The sequence below is a fragment of the Salmo salar genome, chromosome ssa03, assembly GCF_905237065.1.
Source record: "Salmo salar chromosome ssa03, Ssal_v3.1, whole genome shotgun sequence".
NCBI classification, from domain to species: Eukaryota; Metazoa; Chordata; class Actinopteri; order Salmoniformes; family Salmonidae; genus Salmo; species Salmo salar.
Window position 1 is genome coordinate 49,025,459 of NC_059444.1, and position 15,459 is coordinate 49,040,917.

At 41.4% G+C, this 15,459-nt stretch overlaps 2 protein-coding genes across 2 annotated transcripts in view; one reads left to right on the top strand and one right to left on the bottom strand.

Moving 5' to 3' along the window:
* Positions 1-15,459, bottom strand: part of asphd1 (aspartate beta-hydroxylase domain containing 1) — a 96,421-nt gene that overhangs the window by 14,374 nt on the left and 66,588 nt on the right. Inside the window, exons 4-5 of the mRNA XM_014192148.2 lie at positions 13,911-14,118; positions 13,464-13,577 (exon numbers count right to left, since the gene is read on the bottom strand). Coding sequence (XP_014047623.1) covers positions 13,464-13,577; positions 13,911-14,118 — 322 coding nt within the window. The remainder of the gene's footprint in view (positions 1-13,463; positions 13,578-13,910; positions 14,119-15,459) is intronic.
* sez6l2 (seizure related 6 homolog (mouse)-like 2) overlaps positions 5,380-15,459 on the top strand; it is a 162,655-nt gene continuing 152,575 nt past the window's right edge. The window contains exon 1 of the mRNA XM_045714905.1: positions 5,380-5,818. The gene's annotated coding sequence lies outside the window, so the exon portion shown is untranslated. The remainder of the gene's footprint in view (positions 5,819-15,459) is intronic.

The following is a 15,459-nucleotide window of genomic DNA, read 5'->3' on the forward strand; positions in this document are numbered from 1 at the left end:
ACTGTTAGCTAGATAGCTAATGTTAGCTGGCTGGCTAGCTAGCTAACGTTACGCGTATGATCTGTGTAGTAATATTATTCGTATCTCAGAGCCATTTGCAGTTATAGCCTAATGTTAGCTAGCTAACATTGAACCTGGTTGGTTAGCTACCTGCAGAGTCATACAGGGTAGTACTACTATGAGTTGGGATTATGGTTTATTGCTTAGCTAGCTAGCTACATGTCTAAACAACTATGCAAGTAACCACTTAAATAGAATGTGCATGATGTCACTACAACAACTGTCGATAGACGTACTGTAGCTGGTAAAGTCGATCTGGCTATCTACTCCGATTTCAGAGCACTCTCTTCAGGTGTGCCAGAGCGCAGAATAACTGACAAATTTACAAACGCTCAACACCCGTTGAATATGGCCGGTGTCAGTAAACATTAAATATTGAATTAATTAATTAATAATTAATTAAAGTAATTAAATTGTTGCCAGCACCTGGTTGCAGTCACCAATGCTCTGGATATCATTTTTAAAAAACTATCTAACCAGCGCTGCTAGGGTGAGTAAAATGGTCAGAGTGAGCTGTTCTCTCATTTGTGTCTGGAAGTAGCTAGCCAACATTAGCTTGGGTGCTTGACTATTGTTGTTCGGTCAGAATGCTCGGATAAACCCTACAGTCGTGGCCAAAAGTTTTGAGAATGACACAAATATTAATTTCCTCAAAATTTGCTGCTTCAGTGTCTTTAGATATTTTTGTCAGATGTTACTATGGAATACTTGCGTCCCACCCTAGTCAACAGCCAGTGGAATCGCGTGGCGCGAAATATAAATACCTCATAAATGCTATAACTTCAATTTCTCAAACATATGACTATTTTAAACCATTTAAAAGAGAAGACTCTCGTTAATCTAACCATATTGTCCGATTTCAAAAAGGCTTTACAGCGAAAGCAAAACATTAGATTATGTCAGGAGAGTACCCTGTCAAAAATAATCACACAGCCATTTTCAAAGCAAGCATTTATGTCACAAAAACCAAAACCACAGCTAAATGCAGCACTAACCTTTGATGATCTTCATCAGATGACACTCCTAGGACATTATGTTATACAATACATGCATGTTTTGTTCAATCAAGTTCATATTTATATCAAAAAACAGCTTTTTACATTAGCATGTGATGTTCAGAACTAGCATACCCACCGCAAACTTCCGGTGAATTTACTAAATTACTCACGATTAACGTTCACAAAATACAGAACAATTATTTTAAGAATTATAGATACAGAACTCCTTTATGCAATCGCGGTGTCAGATTTTAAAATAGCTTTTCGGGGAAAGCACATTTTGCAATATTCTGAGTAGATAGCCCGGCAATCACGGCTAGCTAATTTGACACCCACCAAGTTTGGCCCTCACCAAACTCAGATTTACTATAAGAAAAATTGGATTACCTTTGCTGTTCTTCATCAGAATGCACTCCCAGGACTTCTACTTCAACCACAAATGTTGTTTTGGTTCCAAATAATCCATAGTTATATCCAAATACCGCCGTTTTGTTCATGCGTTCAGGTAACTATCCGAAGGGTGACACGCGAGCGCATTTCGTGACAAGAAAATGCAAAATATTCCATTACCGTACTTCGAAGCATGTCAAACGCTGTTTAAAATCAATTTTTATGCCATTTTTCTCGTAAAATAGCGATAATATTCCAACCAAAAACATGGAGTCGTCTCGTGGACGCGCATCTCCAGTGTCATTGTTCCCTGCCTGACCACTCACAAAAACTCCTGCTGTTTTTCGCCCAGAGACTGCCGAGACTCATTCCACTTTCTGGCGCCTTCTGAGAGCCAATGGAAGCCTTAGAAAATGTCACGATACAGCAGAGATGCTGTATTTTTGATAGAGATGCCACAGAAGGAGAACAAATTGTCAGACAAGGCACTTCCTGTATGGAATCTTCTCAGGTTTTGGCCTGCCATATGAGATCTGTTATACTCACAGACACCATTCAAACAGTTTTAGAAACTTTAGAGTGTTTTCTATCCGAATCTACTAATTATATGCATATTCTCGTTTCTGGGCAAGAGTAGTAACCAGTTTAAATCGGGTAAATTTTTTATCCGGCCGTGCAAATACTGCCCCCTAGCCCCAACAGATTAAATACACAACAAGTAATTGATGGAATTGGAAACAGGTGTGATGGAAGAAAAGACAAAACCAATGGAAAATGAAAAGTGGATCGGCGATGGCTAAAAGGTCGGTGACGTCGACCGCCGAACGCTGCCCGAACAAGGAGAGGGACCAACTTCGGTGGAAGTCGTGACAATATGTGGATTCGCGTGGCGATTAACCACTGTGTCAAAGGCTTTTATTGACAATTACATTAAGTTGATGCAGAGTCAATATTTGCAGTGTTGACCCTTCTTTATCAAGACCTCTGCAATCCGCCCTGGCATGCTGTCAATTAACTTCTGGGCCACATCCTGACTGATGGCAGACCATTCTTGCATAATCAATGCTTGGAGTTTGTCAGAATTTGTGGGTTTTTGTTTGTCCACCCGCCTCTTGAGGATTGTTTCCTGGCCATGGACCCAAAATATCGATGTTTTGTTCCCCGAGCCACTTAGTTATCACTTTTGCCTTATGGCAAGGTGCTCCATCATGCTGGAAAAGGTATTGTTCTTCACCACACTGTTCCTGGATGGTTGGGAGAAGTTCCTCTTGGAGGATGTGTTGGTACCATTCTTTATTCATGGCTGTGTACTTAGGCAAAATTCTGAGTGAGCCCACTCCCTTGGCAGAGAAGCAACCTCACACATGAATGGTCTCAGGATGCTTTACTGTTGGCATGACACAGGACTGATGGTAGTGCTCACCTTGTCTTCTCCGGACAAGCTTTTTTCTGGGTGCCCCAAACAATCGGAAAGGGGATTCATCAGAGAAAATGACTTTACCTCAGTCCTCAGCAGTCCAATCCCTGTACCTTTTGCAGAATATCAGTCTGTCCCTGATGTTTTTCCTGGAGAGAAGTGGCTTCTTTGCTGCCCTTCTTGACACTGGGCCATCCTTCAAAAGTCTTCACCTCACTGTGTGTACAGATGCACTCACACCTGCCTGCTGCCATTCCTGAGCAAGCTCTGTACTGGTGGTGCCCCGATCCCGCAGCTGAATCAACTTTAGGAGAAGGTCCTGGCGCTTGCTGGACTTTCTTGGGCATCCTGAAGCCTTCTTTACAACAATTGAACTGCTCTCCTTGAAGTTCTTGATGATACAATAAATTATTGATTTAGGTGCAATCTTACTGGCAGCAATATCCTTGCCTGTGAAACCCTTTTTGTGCAAAGCAATGATGGCAGTATGTGTTTCCTTGCAGGTAACTATGATTGACAGAGGAGGAACAATGATTCCAAGCACCACCCTCCTTTTGAAGCTTCCAGTCTGTTATTCAAACTCAATCAGCATGACAGAGTGATCTCCAACCTTGTCCTCATCAACACTCACACCTTTTTTGGGATTCAGTTCATTTGCATGGCAAAGAGGGACTTGCAATTAATTGCAATTCATCTGATCATTCTTCATAACATTCTGGAGTATATGCAAATTGCCATCATACAAACTGAGGCAGCAGACTTTGAAAATTAATATTTGTGTCATTCTCAAAACTTTTGGCCACGACTGTACTCCTCGGCCAGAGCATCCAGTGTGCGCTCTGAACGCTTAGAGAGCGAAATGTTCTGATTTTTCAAGCTAGCATTTTTCAAGCTAGCATATAATGTCACAAAAACCCAGAAGACAGCTAAATGCAGCACTAACCTTTGATGATCTTCATCAGATGACACACCTAGGACATTATGTTATAATGATGGTGTGGGAGTCGTGCCTGGCCATGCAGTCATGAGTGAACAGGGAGTACAGGAGGGGACTGAGCACGCACCCCTGAGGAACTGATGCTCTCATGCATGCTTCAGTGTTGCTTGCCTCGAAGCAAGCACAGAAGAGGAGGGAGTTGGGACGGTTTTATGACTTAACAGCCGGTCATAAATAGTTTGTAGAGACTCTCCCTCTGGCTCCCTAGTGTGGGAAGACTAAAATCTCTTTGTTACAGAGAGACTTTTGCCGCCAAAACCTTTTCTCTCTAAGAGAATGAACTTTGGATCAGTAGTCATAAGATAGGAATGTTAAGAATGGTCCGGGGGATCTAAAGAATAATCCTGTGACATTGTTTATTATTTTGTGATGTGATTAAGGATGGTATAACAAAGTAACTAAGTTAGGAAGGAAAGAAGTTAGGAAGGAAACATCTGTCAAGTTTACATCTAAATGTTGAATAAAATAAATGATTAAGTGTCACGCCCTGGCCATAGTGAGGGTTTTGTTCTCTATTTTGGTTAGGCCAGGGTGTGACTAGGGTGGGCATTCTATGTCCTTTTTTCTATGTTTTGGTATTTCTTTGTTTTGGCCGGGTATGGTTCTCAATCAGGGACAGCTGTCTATCGTTGTCTCTGGTTGGGAACCATACTTAGGTAGCCTTTTCCCACAGGGTTGGTGTGGGTAGTTGTTTTCTGTTTGGTGTGTTCACCTGACAGAGCTGTTGCGTTTTGTTCCACTTTGGGTTTATTTTCAGTGTTCAAGTTATAATAAACATCATGAACACGTACCACGCTGCGCTTTGGTCTACTCCTTCTTCCACAGACGACCGTTACATTAAGTATGAGAGTATTTTTGAAAAGATTTAGTTTTCTAATGAGATAATTGTTTTTCATATAAGCTTTGCACAGTCAGTAGCCACGCCCAAGTGAACTCAGAGTTTGTGTCAGCATGATGGAACGCCCACTTTGGCCAGAGTGCGTAGGAGAGTTTACAGTCATTTGGTGATTTTCAGTAACCTATACTGTTCTCTTTGAAGTAGAAGAAGAATCGATATAAGTTTAAATATTAGACATGTGTAAGCAGAATGAAGGCTGAGCCCATGTGAGTGTACAAAGCTGGATCAACATCGAGTCAGCTATGTAAAAAACAGAACGTAAGCAGAATCTGTGTGGATGAGGCAAGGTAGACCAACAAGACGTGACTGGTCTGGGCCATATCTGATCTTGTGAAGGCTACTGGACATGCACATGGGTTAATCATACATAGACAACATCGGCCTGAACTTGTGAAGACCTTTGGACAGGAACATTAGATAATCAGCCATAAGCACCAGCAGGAGTGTGCATGTCACGCCATCAACAGAATCTATGCCCCAATGTCTGAGCCAATGGTAAATAAGTAAGACAACAAGATTCGTAAAGTGGAGTGACGATGTTATGTAAGGGTAAGACTGTATAAAAGACAAGTACAAAGAATGAATAGTCAGTTCTTCCATGGAATTGCTCGGCTTTGTTACTGTTTGTAATAAAGTGTAATTTAATTCACAAGTTCCGCTTTGGTGAAATATTTGATTAAATATTTTCCACAACATGTGCTTAAAAGGACTCGCTAAGAATGAACATATCAGACCAGCCTGACGGATGGCGTGAGCTGAGGGTTACGAAATGGTTTAAACTCTATAGGCCAGCCTGACAGACATTGTGAGCTGAACATTACAAAATGGTTTAAACTACTGACCAGCCGACGTACAGCGCGAGCTGAATGAGAATCCCCACAGACAACCATTGGTACATCTGAAGTATCTGTCTAACAAACACACCACTACCATAGAAGCTCTAAAAAGAAGAAGGACATAGTGCCCTTTGGTGGACAACCTGAGTCTTACATCGAGCCACGACCAATAGATGGATCGAATGGTCTCAACAGATAGACGATGATCAGGGACAGCTATGCGTAAGTATATCTTGCATTTCTAATAGTGATTCATATGTTGATGATGTAAAGAATATTTGCTGGTCTGTGGTGTGTAATGAGGAGCAATCAGACGCTGCACTTGACGCATTTATGAAACTACTTATTCCAGTTACTAATAAGCACGCACCCATTAAGAAAATGACTGTAAAAACTGTTAAATCCCCTTGGATTGATGAGGAATTGAAAAATGTTATGGTTGAGAGGGATCAAGCAAAAGGTATTGCAATTAAGTGTGGCAGCCCAACTGATTTGGCAAACGTACTGCATATATTAAGAAATCATGTGACTAAACTAAATAAAAAGAAAAAGAAACTACACTAGGAAATAAAGATACATGACATAAAGAATGATAGTAAAAAGCTTTGGGGCACCTTAAATTACATTTTGGGGGAAAAAATCCAACTCGCCTCCTTCATTCATTGAATCAGGTGGCTCATTCATCACAAAGCCCACTGATATTGCAAACTACTTTAATTACTTTTTCATTGGCAAGATAAGCAAACTTAGGGATGACATGCCAGCAACAAACGCTGACACTACACATCCAAGCATATCGGACCAAATTATGAAAGACAAGAAGTGTACTTTTGAATTCCGTAAAGTCAGTGTGGAAGAGGTGAAAAGACTATTGTTGTCTATCAACAATGACAAGCCACCGGGGTCTGACAATCTGGATGGAAAATTACTGAGGATAATAGCAGACGATTTTGCCGCTCCTATTTGCCACATCTTCAATTTAAGCTTACTAGAGAGCGTGTGCCCTCAGGCCTGGAGGGAAGCTAAAGTCATTCCGCTAACCAAGAATAGTAAAGCCCCCTTTACTGGCTCAAATAGCCGACCAATCAGCCTGTTACCAACCCTTTGTAAACTTCTGGAAAAAACGGTGTTTGACCAGATACAATGCTATTTCACAGTAAACAAATTGACAACAGAATTTCAGCATGATTATGTAGGGAAGGACACTCAACAAGCACACCACTTACACAAATGACGGATGATTGGCTGAGAGAAATTGATGATAAAGTGATTGTGGGGTCTTGTTAGACTTCAGTGCAGCTCTTGACATTATCGATCATAGTCTGCTGCTGGAAAAACGTATGTGTTATGGCTTTACACCCCCTGCTATAATGTGGATAAAGAGTTACTTGTCTAACAGAACACAGTGGGTGTTCTTTAAAATGGAAGCCTCTCAAATATAATCCAGTTAGAATCAGAAATTCCCCAGGGTAGCTGTTTAGTCCCCTTGCTTTTTTCAAATTTTACTAACGACATGCCACTGACTTTGAGTAAAGCCTGAATGTCTATGTATGCAGATGACTCAACACTATACACGTCAACTACTACAGCGACTGAAATGACTGCAACACTCAACAAAGAGCTGCAGTTCGTTTCAGAGTGGGTGGCAAGGAATAAGATAGCCCTAAATATTTCTAAAACTAAAAGCATTGTATCTGGAACAAAACACTGACTAAACCCTAAACCTCAACTAAATATTGTAATAAATATTGTGGAGATTGAGCAAGTTGAGATGACTAAACTGCTTGGAGAAACCCTAGATTGTAAACTGTCATGGTCAAATCATATTGATAGAGCAGTAGATAAGATGGGGAGAAGTCTGTCTATAATAAAGAGATGCTCTGCCTTCTTAACAACACTATCAACAAGGCAGGTCCTACAGGTCCTAGTTTTGTCGCACCTTGACTACTGTTCAGTCTTGTGGTCAGGTGCCACAAAAAAGGACTTAGGAAAATTGCAATTGGCTCAGAACAGGGCAGCACGGCTGGGCCTTGGATGTACACAGAGAGCTAATATTAATAATATGCATGTCAATCTCTCCTGGCTGAAAGTGGAGGAGAAATTGACTTCATCACCACTTTTATTTATGAGCGGTATTGACATGTTGAATGCACCAAGCTGTCTGTCTAAACTACTGGCACACAGCTCGGACACCCATGCATACCCCACAAGACATGCCACAAGAGGTCTCTTCACAGTCACCAAGTCCAGAACAGACTATGGGAGGCACACAGTACTACATAGAGCCATGACTACATGGAACTCCATTCCACATCAAGTACCTGAAGCAAGCAGTAAAATTAGATTTAAAAAACGGATGAAAAAAAACACCTTATGGAACAGCGGGGACGTGAAGCAACACAAACATAGACACACACACGATAACATACGCACTATACATACAAATGGATTTAGTACTGTAGATACAGTTGAAGTCACCTTAGCCAAATACATTTAAACTCCGTTTTTCCCAATTCCTGACATTTAATCCTAGTAAAAATTCCCTGTCTTAGGTTAGTTAGGATCACCACTTTATTTTAAGAATGTGAGATGTCAGAATAATAGTAGAGAGAATTATTTATTTCAGCTTTTTTTTCTTTCATCACATTCCCAGTAGGTCAGAAATGTACATAAACTCAATTTGTATTTGGAAGCATTGCCTTTAAATTGTTTAACTTGGGTCAAACGTTTCGGGTATCCTTCCACAAGCTTCCCACAATAAGTTGGGTGAATTTTGGCCCATTCTTCCTGACAGAGCTAGTGTAACTGAGTCAGGTTTGTAGGCCTCCTTGCTCGCACACGTTTTCAGTTCTGCCCACACATTTTCTATAGTACTGAGGTCAAGGCTTTGTGATGGCCACTCCAATACCTTGACTTTGTTGTCCTTAAGCCATTTTACCACAACTTTGGAAGTATGCTTGGGGCCAATGTCCATTTGGAAGACCCATTTGCGACCTAGCTTTAACTTCCTGACTGATGTCTTGAGATGTTGCTTCAATACATCCACAGAATTTTCCTGCCTCATGATGCCATCTATTTTGTGACGTGCACCAGTCCCTCCTGCAGCAAAGCACCCCCACAAAATGATGTTGCCACCCCCGTGCTTCACGGTTGGGATGGTGTTCTTCAGCTTGCAAGCCTCCCCCACTTTCCTCCAAACATAACGATGGTCATTATGGCCAAACAGTTCTATTTTTGTTTCATCAGACCAGAGGACATTTCTCCAAAAAGTACAATCTTTGTCCCCATGTGCAGTTGCAAACTGTAGTCTGGCTTTTTATGGCGGTTTTAGAGCAGTGGCTTCTTCCTTGCTGAGTGGCCTTTCAGGTTATGTCGATATAGGACTCGTTTTACTGTGGATATAGATACTTTTGTACCTGTTTCCTCCAGCATCTTCACAAGGTCCTTTGCTGTTTTTCTGGGATTGATTTGCACTTTTCGCACCAAAGTACGTTCATCTCTAGGAGACAGAATGCGTCTCCTTCCTGAGTGGAATGATGGCTGCATGGTCCCATGGTGTTTAAACTTGCGTACTATTGTTTGTACAGATGAACGTGGTACCTTCAGGCATTTGGAAATTGCTCCCAAGGATGAACCAGACTTGTGAAGGTCTACAATCTTTTTTCTGAGGTCTTGGCTGATTTCTTTAGATTTTCCTATGATGTCAAGAAAAGAGGCATTGAGTTTAAAGGTATGCCTTGAAATACATCCATAGGTACACCTCCAATTAGCATATCAGAAGCTTCTAAAGCCATGCCATCATTTTCTGGAATTTTCTAAGCTGTTTAAAGGCACAGTCAAGATAGTGTATATAAACTTCTGACCCACTGGAATTATGATCTGTCTGTAAACAATTGTTGGAAAAATGACTTGTGTCATGCATAAAGGAGATGTCCTAACCGACTTGCCAAAACTATAGTTTGTTAACAAGAAATTTGTGGAGTTGTCGAACGAATTCTAATGACTCCAACCTAAGTGTATTTAAACTTCCGACTTCAACTGTATGTCTATCCACAGTTGTCGTAGTGACATCATGAACATTCTATTGAAGTGGTTACTTGCATAGTTGTTCAGACATGTAGCTAGCTAGCTAAACAATAAACCTTAATCGCAACTCATAATATTACTACCCTGCATGAATCTGCAGGTAGCTAACCAACCAGGTTCAATGTTAGCCAGCTAACATTAGGCTATAACTAGCAATGCAAATGGCTCTGAGACACGAATAATATTACTACACAGATCATACGCATAACGTTAGCTAGCTAGCTAACAGTACACTTTAACTTGAAAAGAAAACTACTTTCTGACAATTTACTATCGTGTAATATCTGAAAATGTAGCTTGCTAGACTATCTTACCCGCATACATGGATCGACGCTTCTCCCTCTCTGTCACAGATGCAATGGTTGTCCTTAGTTGGAAGATGTAATCCGGAGACAGGTGTTTCATACAACAGCCTTCTGTGTGTTCTCTGTTCGACTCTGTCTGCATATTTGCAATCAAACGGCAGACTTGTCTCCATATCTTTAGCTATCATACCACTGATTTTCAAAACTCGGTCCTCCAGTAAGTGGAGAGCTTGATATCGTGATATTGTGAGCTTGATAGCGTGATATCTTTTTAAAAAACCTACACATACTGACCAGCTCATGTTATAGACAGAAACGTGCTACATGGCAGACCAATCCGAACTCATCTCTCGGCATTTCCAGCTCACTCATTAGGTTGCCGTCTTTTTCCATTGCTGAACCAACTAGGCTCGTAATATAACAATTGTATTCGTATTTACAGATGGCATACAGGTTTGTTATTAAGGCACATGAAAGTTCACATGTTCCGGAAATGCATTTTGATGTAAAAAATAAAGTTTCAGTTTAAATGGCGCTTCTGTGAAGTATTGACGTGCGACATACGCCTAGTTTCTGAAACGAGTCACATATTAGTTTGGACGCTACAGACGTTTTTGTGAGAACTGATTTTTGTATTGTCTCATGGTCTGAGAAACACCGCTGTAGCTCGGCCACCCTCCACCACAGATGTGGAAGGCCAACAGAGACGGATGCCATGGATTGAGACTCATTCCATGCAAAAACAGATATCTCTAGCTTAAACTGACAGATTTAGATGGGGAATATTTTTATTATTTCACAGGTGCGTCAAGACTCTTAAGGATTATCCAGGTTTTTGCATGATTACCTCATCTCTGTAAGGTCCCTCAGTCGAGCAGTGAATTTCATACGCAGATTCAACCATAAAGACCAGGGAGGTTTTTCAATGCCTCGCAAAGAAGGGCATCTATTGATAGACTGTAAAAACATTTTTTTTAAAGCAGACATTGAATGAGAGGAAGGAAACAGCTCAGGGATTTTACCATGAGGCCAATGGTGACTTTAAAACAGTTATAGAGTTTAATGGCTGTGATAGGAAAAAACTGAGGATGGATCAATAACATTGTAGTTACTCCACAATACTAACCAAATTATGCATCCTCATGCATCCGAAATTATAGTTTGTTAACAAGAAATGTGTGAAGTGGTTGAAAAACGAGTTTGAGTGACTCCAACCTAAGTGTTTGTAAACTTCCGACTTCAACTGTATCTATATATCTTTAGAGTTTAAGTTGTTGGTGCCCCAAATTCCTAATGAGTTAATTGTTACATGACTAATTTAAATCGATTAACAATTGAACTAAGTTAGTTGATAAAATAAATAAGTCAGCAGATTAATGATAGTCACGTCACGACAGCACCTCGTGGCTCTGCTTCCCTTTGTACCTATAATATTATGCAAACCCTGCCACATCCGATGAGCATCGGAGCCAGTGTAGTACAATTCAATCTTAGTCCTGTATTGACGCTTTCTCTGTTTGATGGTTCATTGGAGGCCATAGCGAGATTTCCGGGTTAGAGTCCTGCTCCTTGAAAGCGACAGCTCTATCCTTTAGCTCAGTGCGGATGTTGCCTGTAATCCATGGCTTCTGTTTGGGGTATGTACGTACAGTCACTGTGGGGATGACATCATCAATGTGTTATTCAATGTGTTTCTATGGGCTAAAGTAGTAAAGGACAAATTCAATGTTTTATGAAATAATTAAAATAATTAATACGTAAAGGTGTCCTACAATTCAAAATCAATTAGCTAAATGATCCATGGTATGACCATCTTAAAACAATTCCATATGTTAGCTTAGTAGACCCCCGAATACTTATTTACTCAAGACATTTCAGCTTTTCATTTTCATTTTATTTTCACTTTGACATGGGGTATAGTGGGTAGGCCAGTGACAAATATTTTCTATGTAATCCATTTAAAAAAAACACAACAAAATGTGGAAAAAGTCAAGGGGTGTGAATAATTTCTTAAGGCACTGCACCCCTTGAACACCATGGAACGGGGGTTAACAGAGGGCGCATTAAACATGGACAAGCTTCCAAACTAAGTTGTGCTTAGTTTTGAGACTGTATGAAGCCCAGCCCTTATGGACATAGGGGGCTCTGGCAATGGCTGACGTATCACCCCGTTTGTCCATAACCTAACATGGGGGCACTGATGTCACAGTGATGTTTTTGTGGAGGGGCCCACCGGTGCTAAGGCCCCTCACTCCGGAGGTCAGAAGCTGCTTCCTCATTGGAGGTGCCCGCAAGCCCCGCTTCCTCCATTTCCTTCAAATCCAGAAATTGGAAATTGGAATACGATTGCCATAACGCAAGAGGAAATTTAGCAAGCTTAATTTGCCGGAAGTTATGCATGCTAGTCAACATTAGCCATGATGAGGCTTCTAGTCTAAATTAGGCTAGCTAGCCTCTTTGACTGCAGCACGGTCCGTTGATATTTATAATAACCAAGCGACTTAATGCTAGCTATGTATACCAAACAAGAGATCTACCCAAGCAATTCCACCATTAGGAAGCCTGAATAGCTAGCCCTAATCTGCGAGTTAGCTAACCTGGCTAGCACGCTATGCAGCGCTTGTTAGCTAGATTGGTTTTGAAAGTTTACTTTGGACCGTAACCGACAACAGAGCACACAGGAGCCGGAAGACATTCGACTTGACCAATGACCCAATCCATCTCCACGTCCCTCAGCTCAAACTCAGCTGAGGTACGGGCACCGAGGAGAGGAGTCACCATCAGACACACCAAGCCCTCTAAAGAATGTTACACAATTGTCAAGAGAACCTGCGCCGTGGACTAATAGAGGAACAGTGCCCGCCATCTGCTAATCTCGCACACGAACTGATTCAAGTGAGGGCAGCGTGAGCATGCACTGAGCCCGATAAATACAAAACAACAAACCTGAGTATCTTTTAACTCATTGGGGCTTGGTCGCGAACCTGGCTTCTTAGACTTCATTGTTTTGGTCGCGTTAGCCATTTTACTTATTGCTATAGCCAGGTCAAGCTATCTGACGAATAATTAATTGTTCATCATTAGGAAATTTATGAGAAGTTTTCCGCACCTAGCGTCCAAAGGGTGAGCACGCTCTACCACTAAAGGACAGTTCAGTTGGCACAATGTAAGACAAATTGTTGCAAATTGTTTGTTTTAGTAGCATGAATCGTTCCTGAGGTTAAGAGCGGAATAATTGAAGGAATGAATCCGATCCTCAAGCTTATCACCTGTGGAAGGCGGGGTTTCCAACGAGGCGCGGATTTCATTGGCTTTGCCAGGCGTGATTTTAGATCCTTCGACCCAAGTCGCGAGAGTGCAACTCCCCATAGTATGTTGTACCTAAGTTGACTGACTGAAAGGGAACTGGAATCTGAGCACAGCTTGCGTTTGTTTGGAGAGTGACTGCCTTGTTGTGGGAGGTGGCGTTGACTGACCATTATGGGAGACAGTGTGCAGGAAGGAGTCATCCACCAGGAGGCAGTGTCCCTCTGACCAGCACTGAGGCTCTCCTCCCACTACCAGCTCACACTGAGGTGGGGTCTGCACTCCTAAAAAGTGGTGGTGTCAAAAGGATAGATTAATGGAATTATATAATTACACTGATTTGCATTGTATACAGCAGACCTGACTTACATATTAACACTTTGTTAACAAACAGTGGAGTAAAAAAATTAATTATTTGGGTTATGATGGAGTTAGATAGTTGTACTAAACTCATGAGGCATTTATCAAACAATATATCATTAATTTCAATGATCGTTAATATTAGACTGCACATTTAATGGACAAAATCATGCACAGAGAGCATGTAAGCAAAACTTTGTCAAGAACCATACTGAGACCCAATGATATGTGGGCTGGAATATGTCAGTCTCACTCACCGAGGTGGCAGCGTAGGCGAGTATTGGTGGGGCCATACGCTCCCCCTAGTGTGGTCCCAGGCCCTAGCAGCCAGAACCCGGCGGCCCCCAGGGAGTTGCTACTTATGAAGGTGCGCAAGGAGAGAAGAGTGCGGTAGGTGCAGGGACAGGAGCGGCAGTTCCCTGCTACACACACACCTGCGCTGTACAAGGGGAACACGGCTTGGCCCTGAGAGAGACACATAAACCTGTTACACATAAACCTGCCTTGTCACACAAACAACTGTGTTAAATAAATGTTACACACACCAATGCACCATACAAACACAGCTTTTTCAAACCCATGTACCCACACGTGTTTGTATTGTGTGTTTTGAACTGCTGCACTGCAAGCACGTTAGCACTTATTTTATGTATGACAATTTTATAGTTCTGATAATGTTGCCTCAATGCTTTTCCACTATACAAATAAGGAGAACGTAGCCATGTGGCTTTTGTAGGCTGGTATTTAGTTTAATAATTACATTTGAGTGTCATTATTTGTATCATCGATAGAGCCTAGGGGAGAGTGGGGTAAGTTGAGCCAAAGGGGTATGTTTCTGAAAGATTTGACCAAATATTTAAGAAGAGGTCATCATTTCATTGAGTCTATGAAGGAAGAAACCACATGGAAAAAGTGGTAAGGAAGTTAGGTCCAAAAAACATTAAGTCATTCATTAAGTCAAATTAATGTATTGTGGTAGAGGTTTCATGATACTTGTCTTTAAGCCAAAGTAGTTCATTTTAAGAATGTTCTATACCTCAGTTGGGGTCTCTGTAAGTATCAATATGAGGTCCTAAACCTAGCATGAAAGTGCATCATTCTAGCTCAGTGGGCTAATATAGTCAAAATGTTTGTATTCGGGCAAGTTGTGGCAATCGGAGGAGTTGAGATGGGACTTCGAATACCAGAGGGACAGGCTAATGGCTACTGGCAAGCAGATTGTCCTTTCCGGCCCTATCCCAACATAAGATCGTGGAGTTGATCGCTTCTCCCGGCTATTTGCACTGGACTCATGGATGAAATCGAACTCTGACCTGAAAAAGTGTTGGATTTTATCGACAACTTTGATTTATTTTGTGAGCAACCTCAGTTCTCAAAAACGGAAGGCCTGAATAGAAGAGGAGCTAGAATGCTGAGTTCTAATATTGCAAATATACTAAACAAGTGATGGGATTTCAGTCCTGGCCCTCAACAGCTAACCCTCATTTATTCTTGTATCTTACACCATTTCAAGCCAGACCTACAGTATTTTTAAACAAGGGGTTACCTACTGAACATAGCATGTTTGTGCTAGAGACTGACCATCTGATCTGAAATCCTGCAGCTGCAGGCTTGGCCTGATTCATGTAAATACAAGAAGTTTGATTTCGAAAATGGATTTTATAGTAATTCTGGCTTCTCCAACCAACGCAAACAGATAGGCTGAAAGATATTTGTACTGAGCTAAACTTAACTCCGCTGATAACTAAACCAACCTACTTCAACTTTAAACACCCTGATGAATCTACTGTTTTAGATATTACTCTG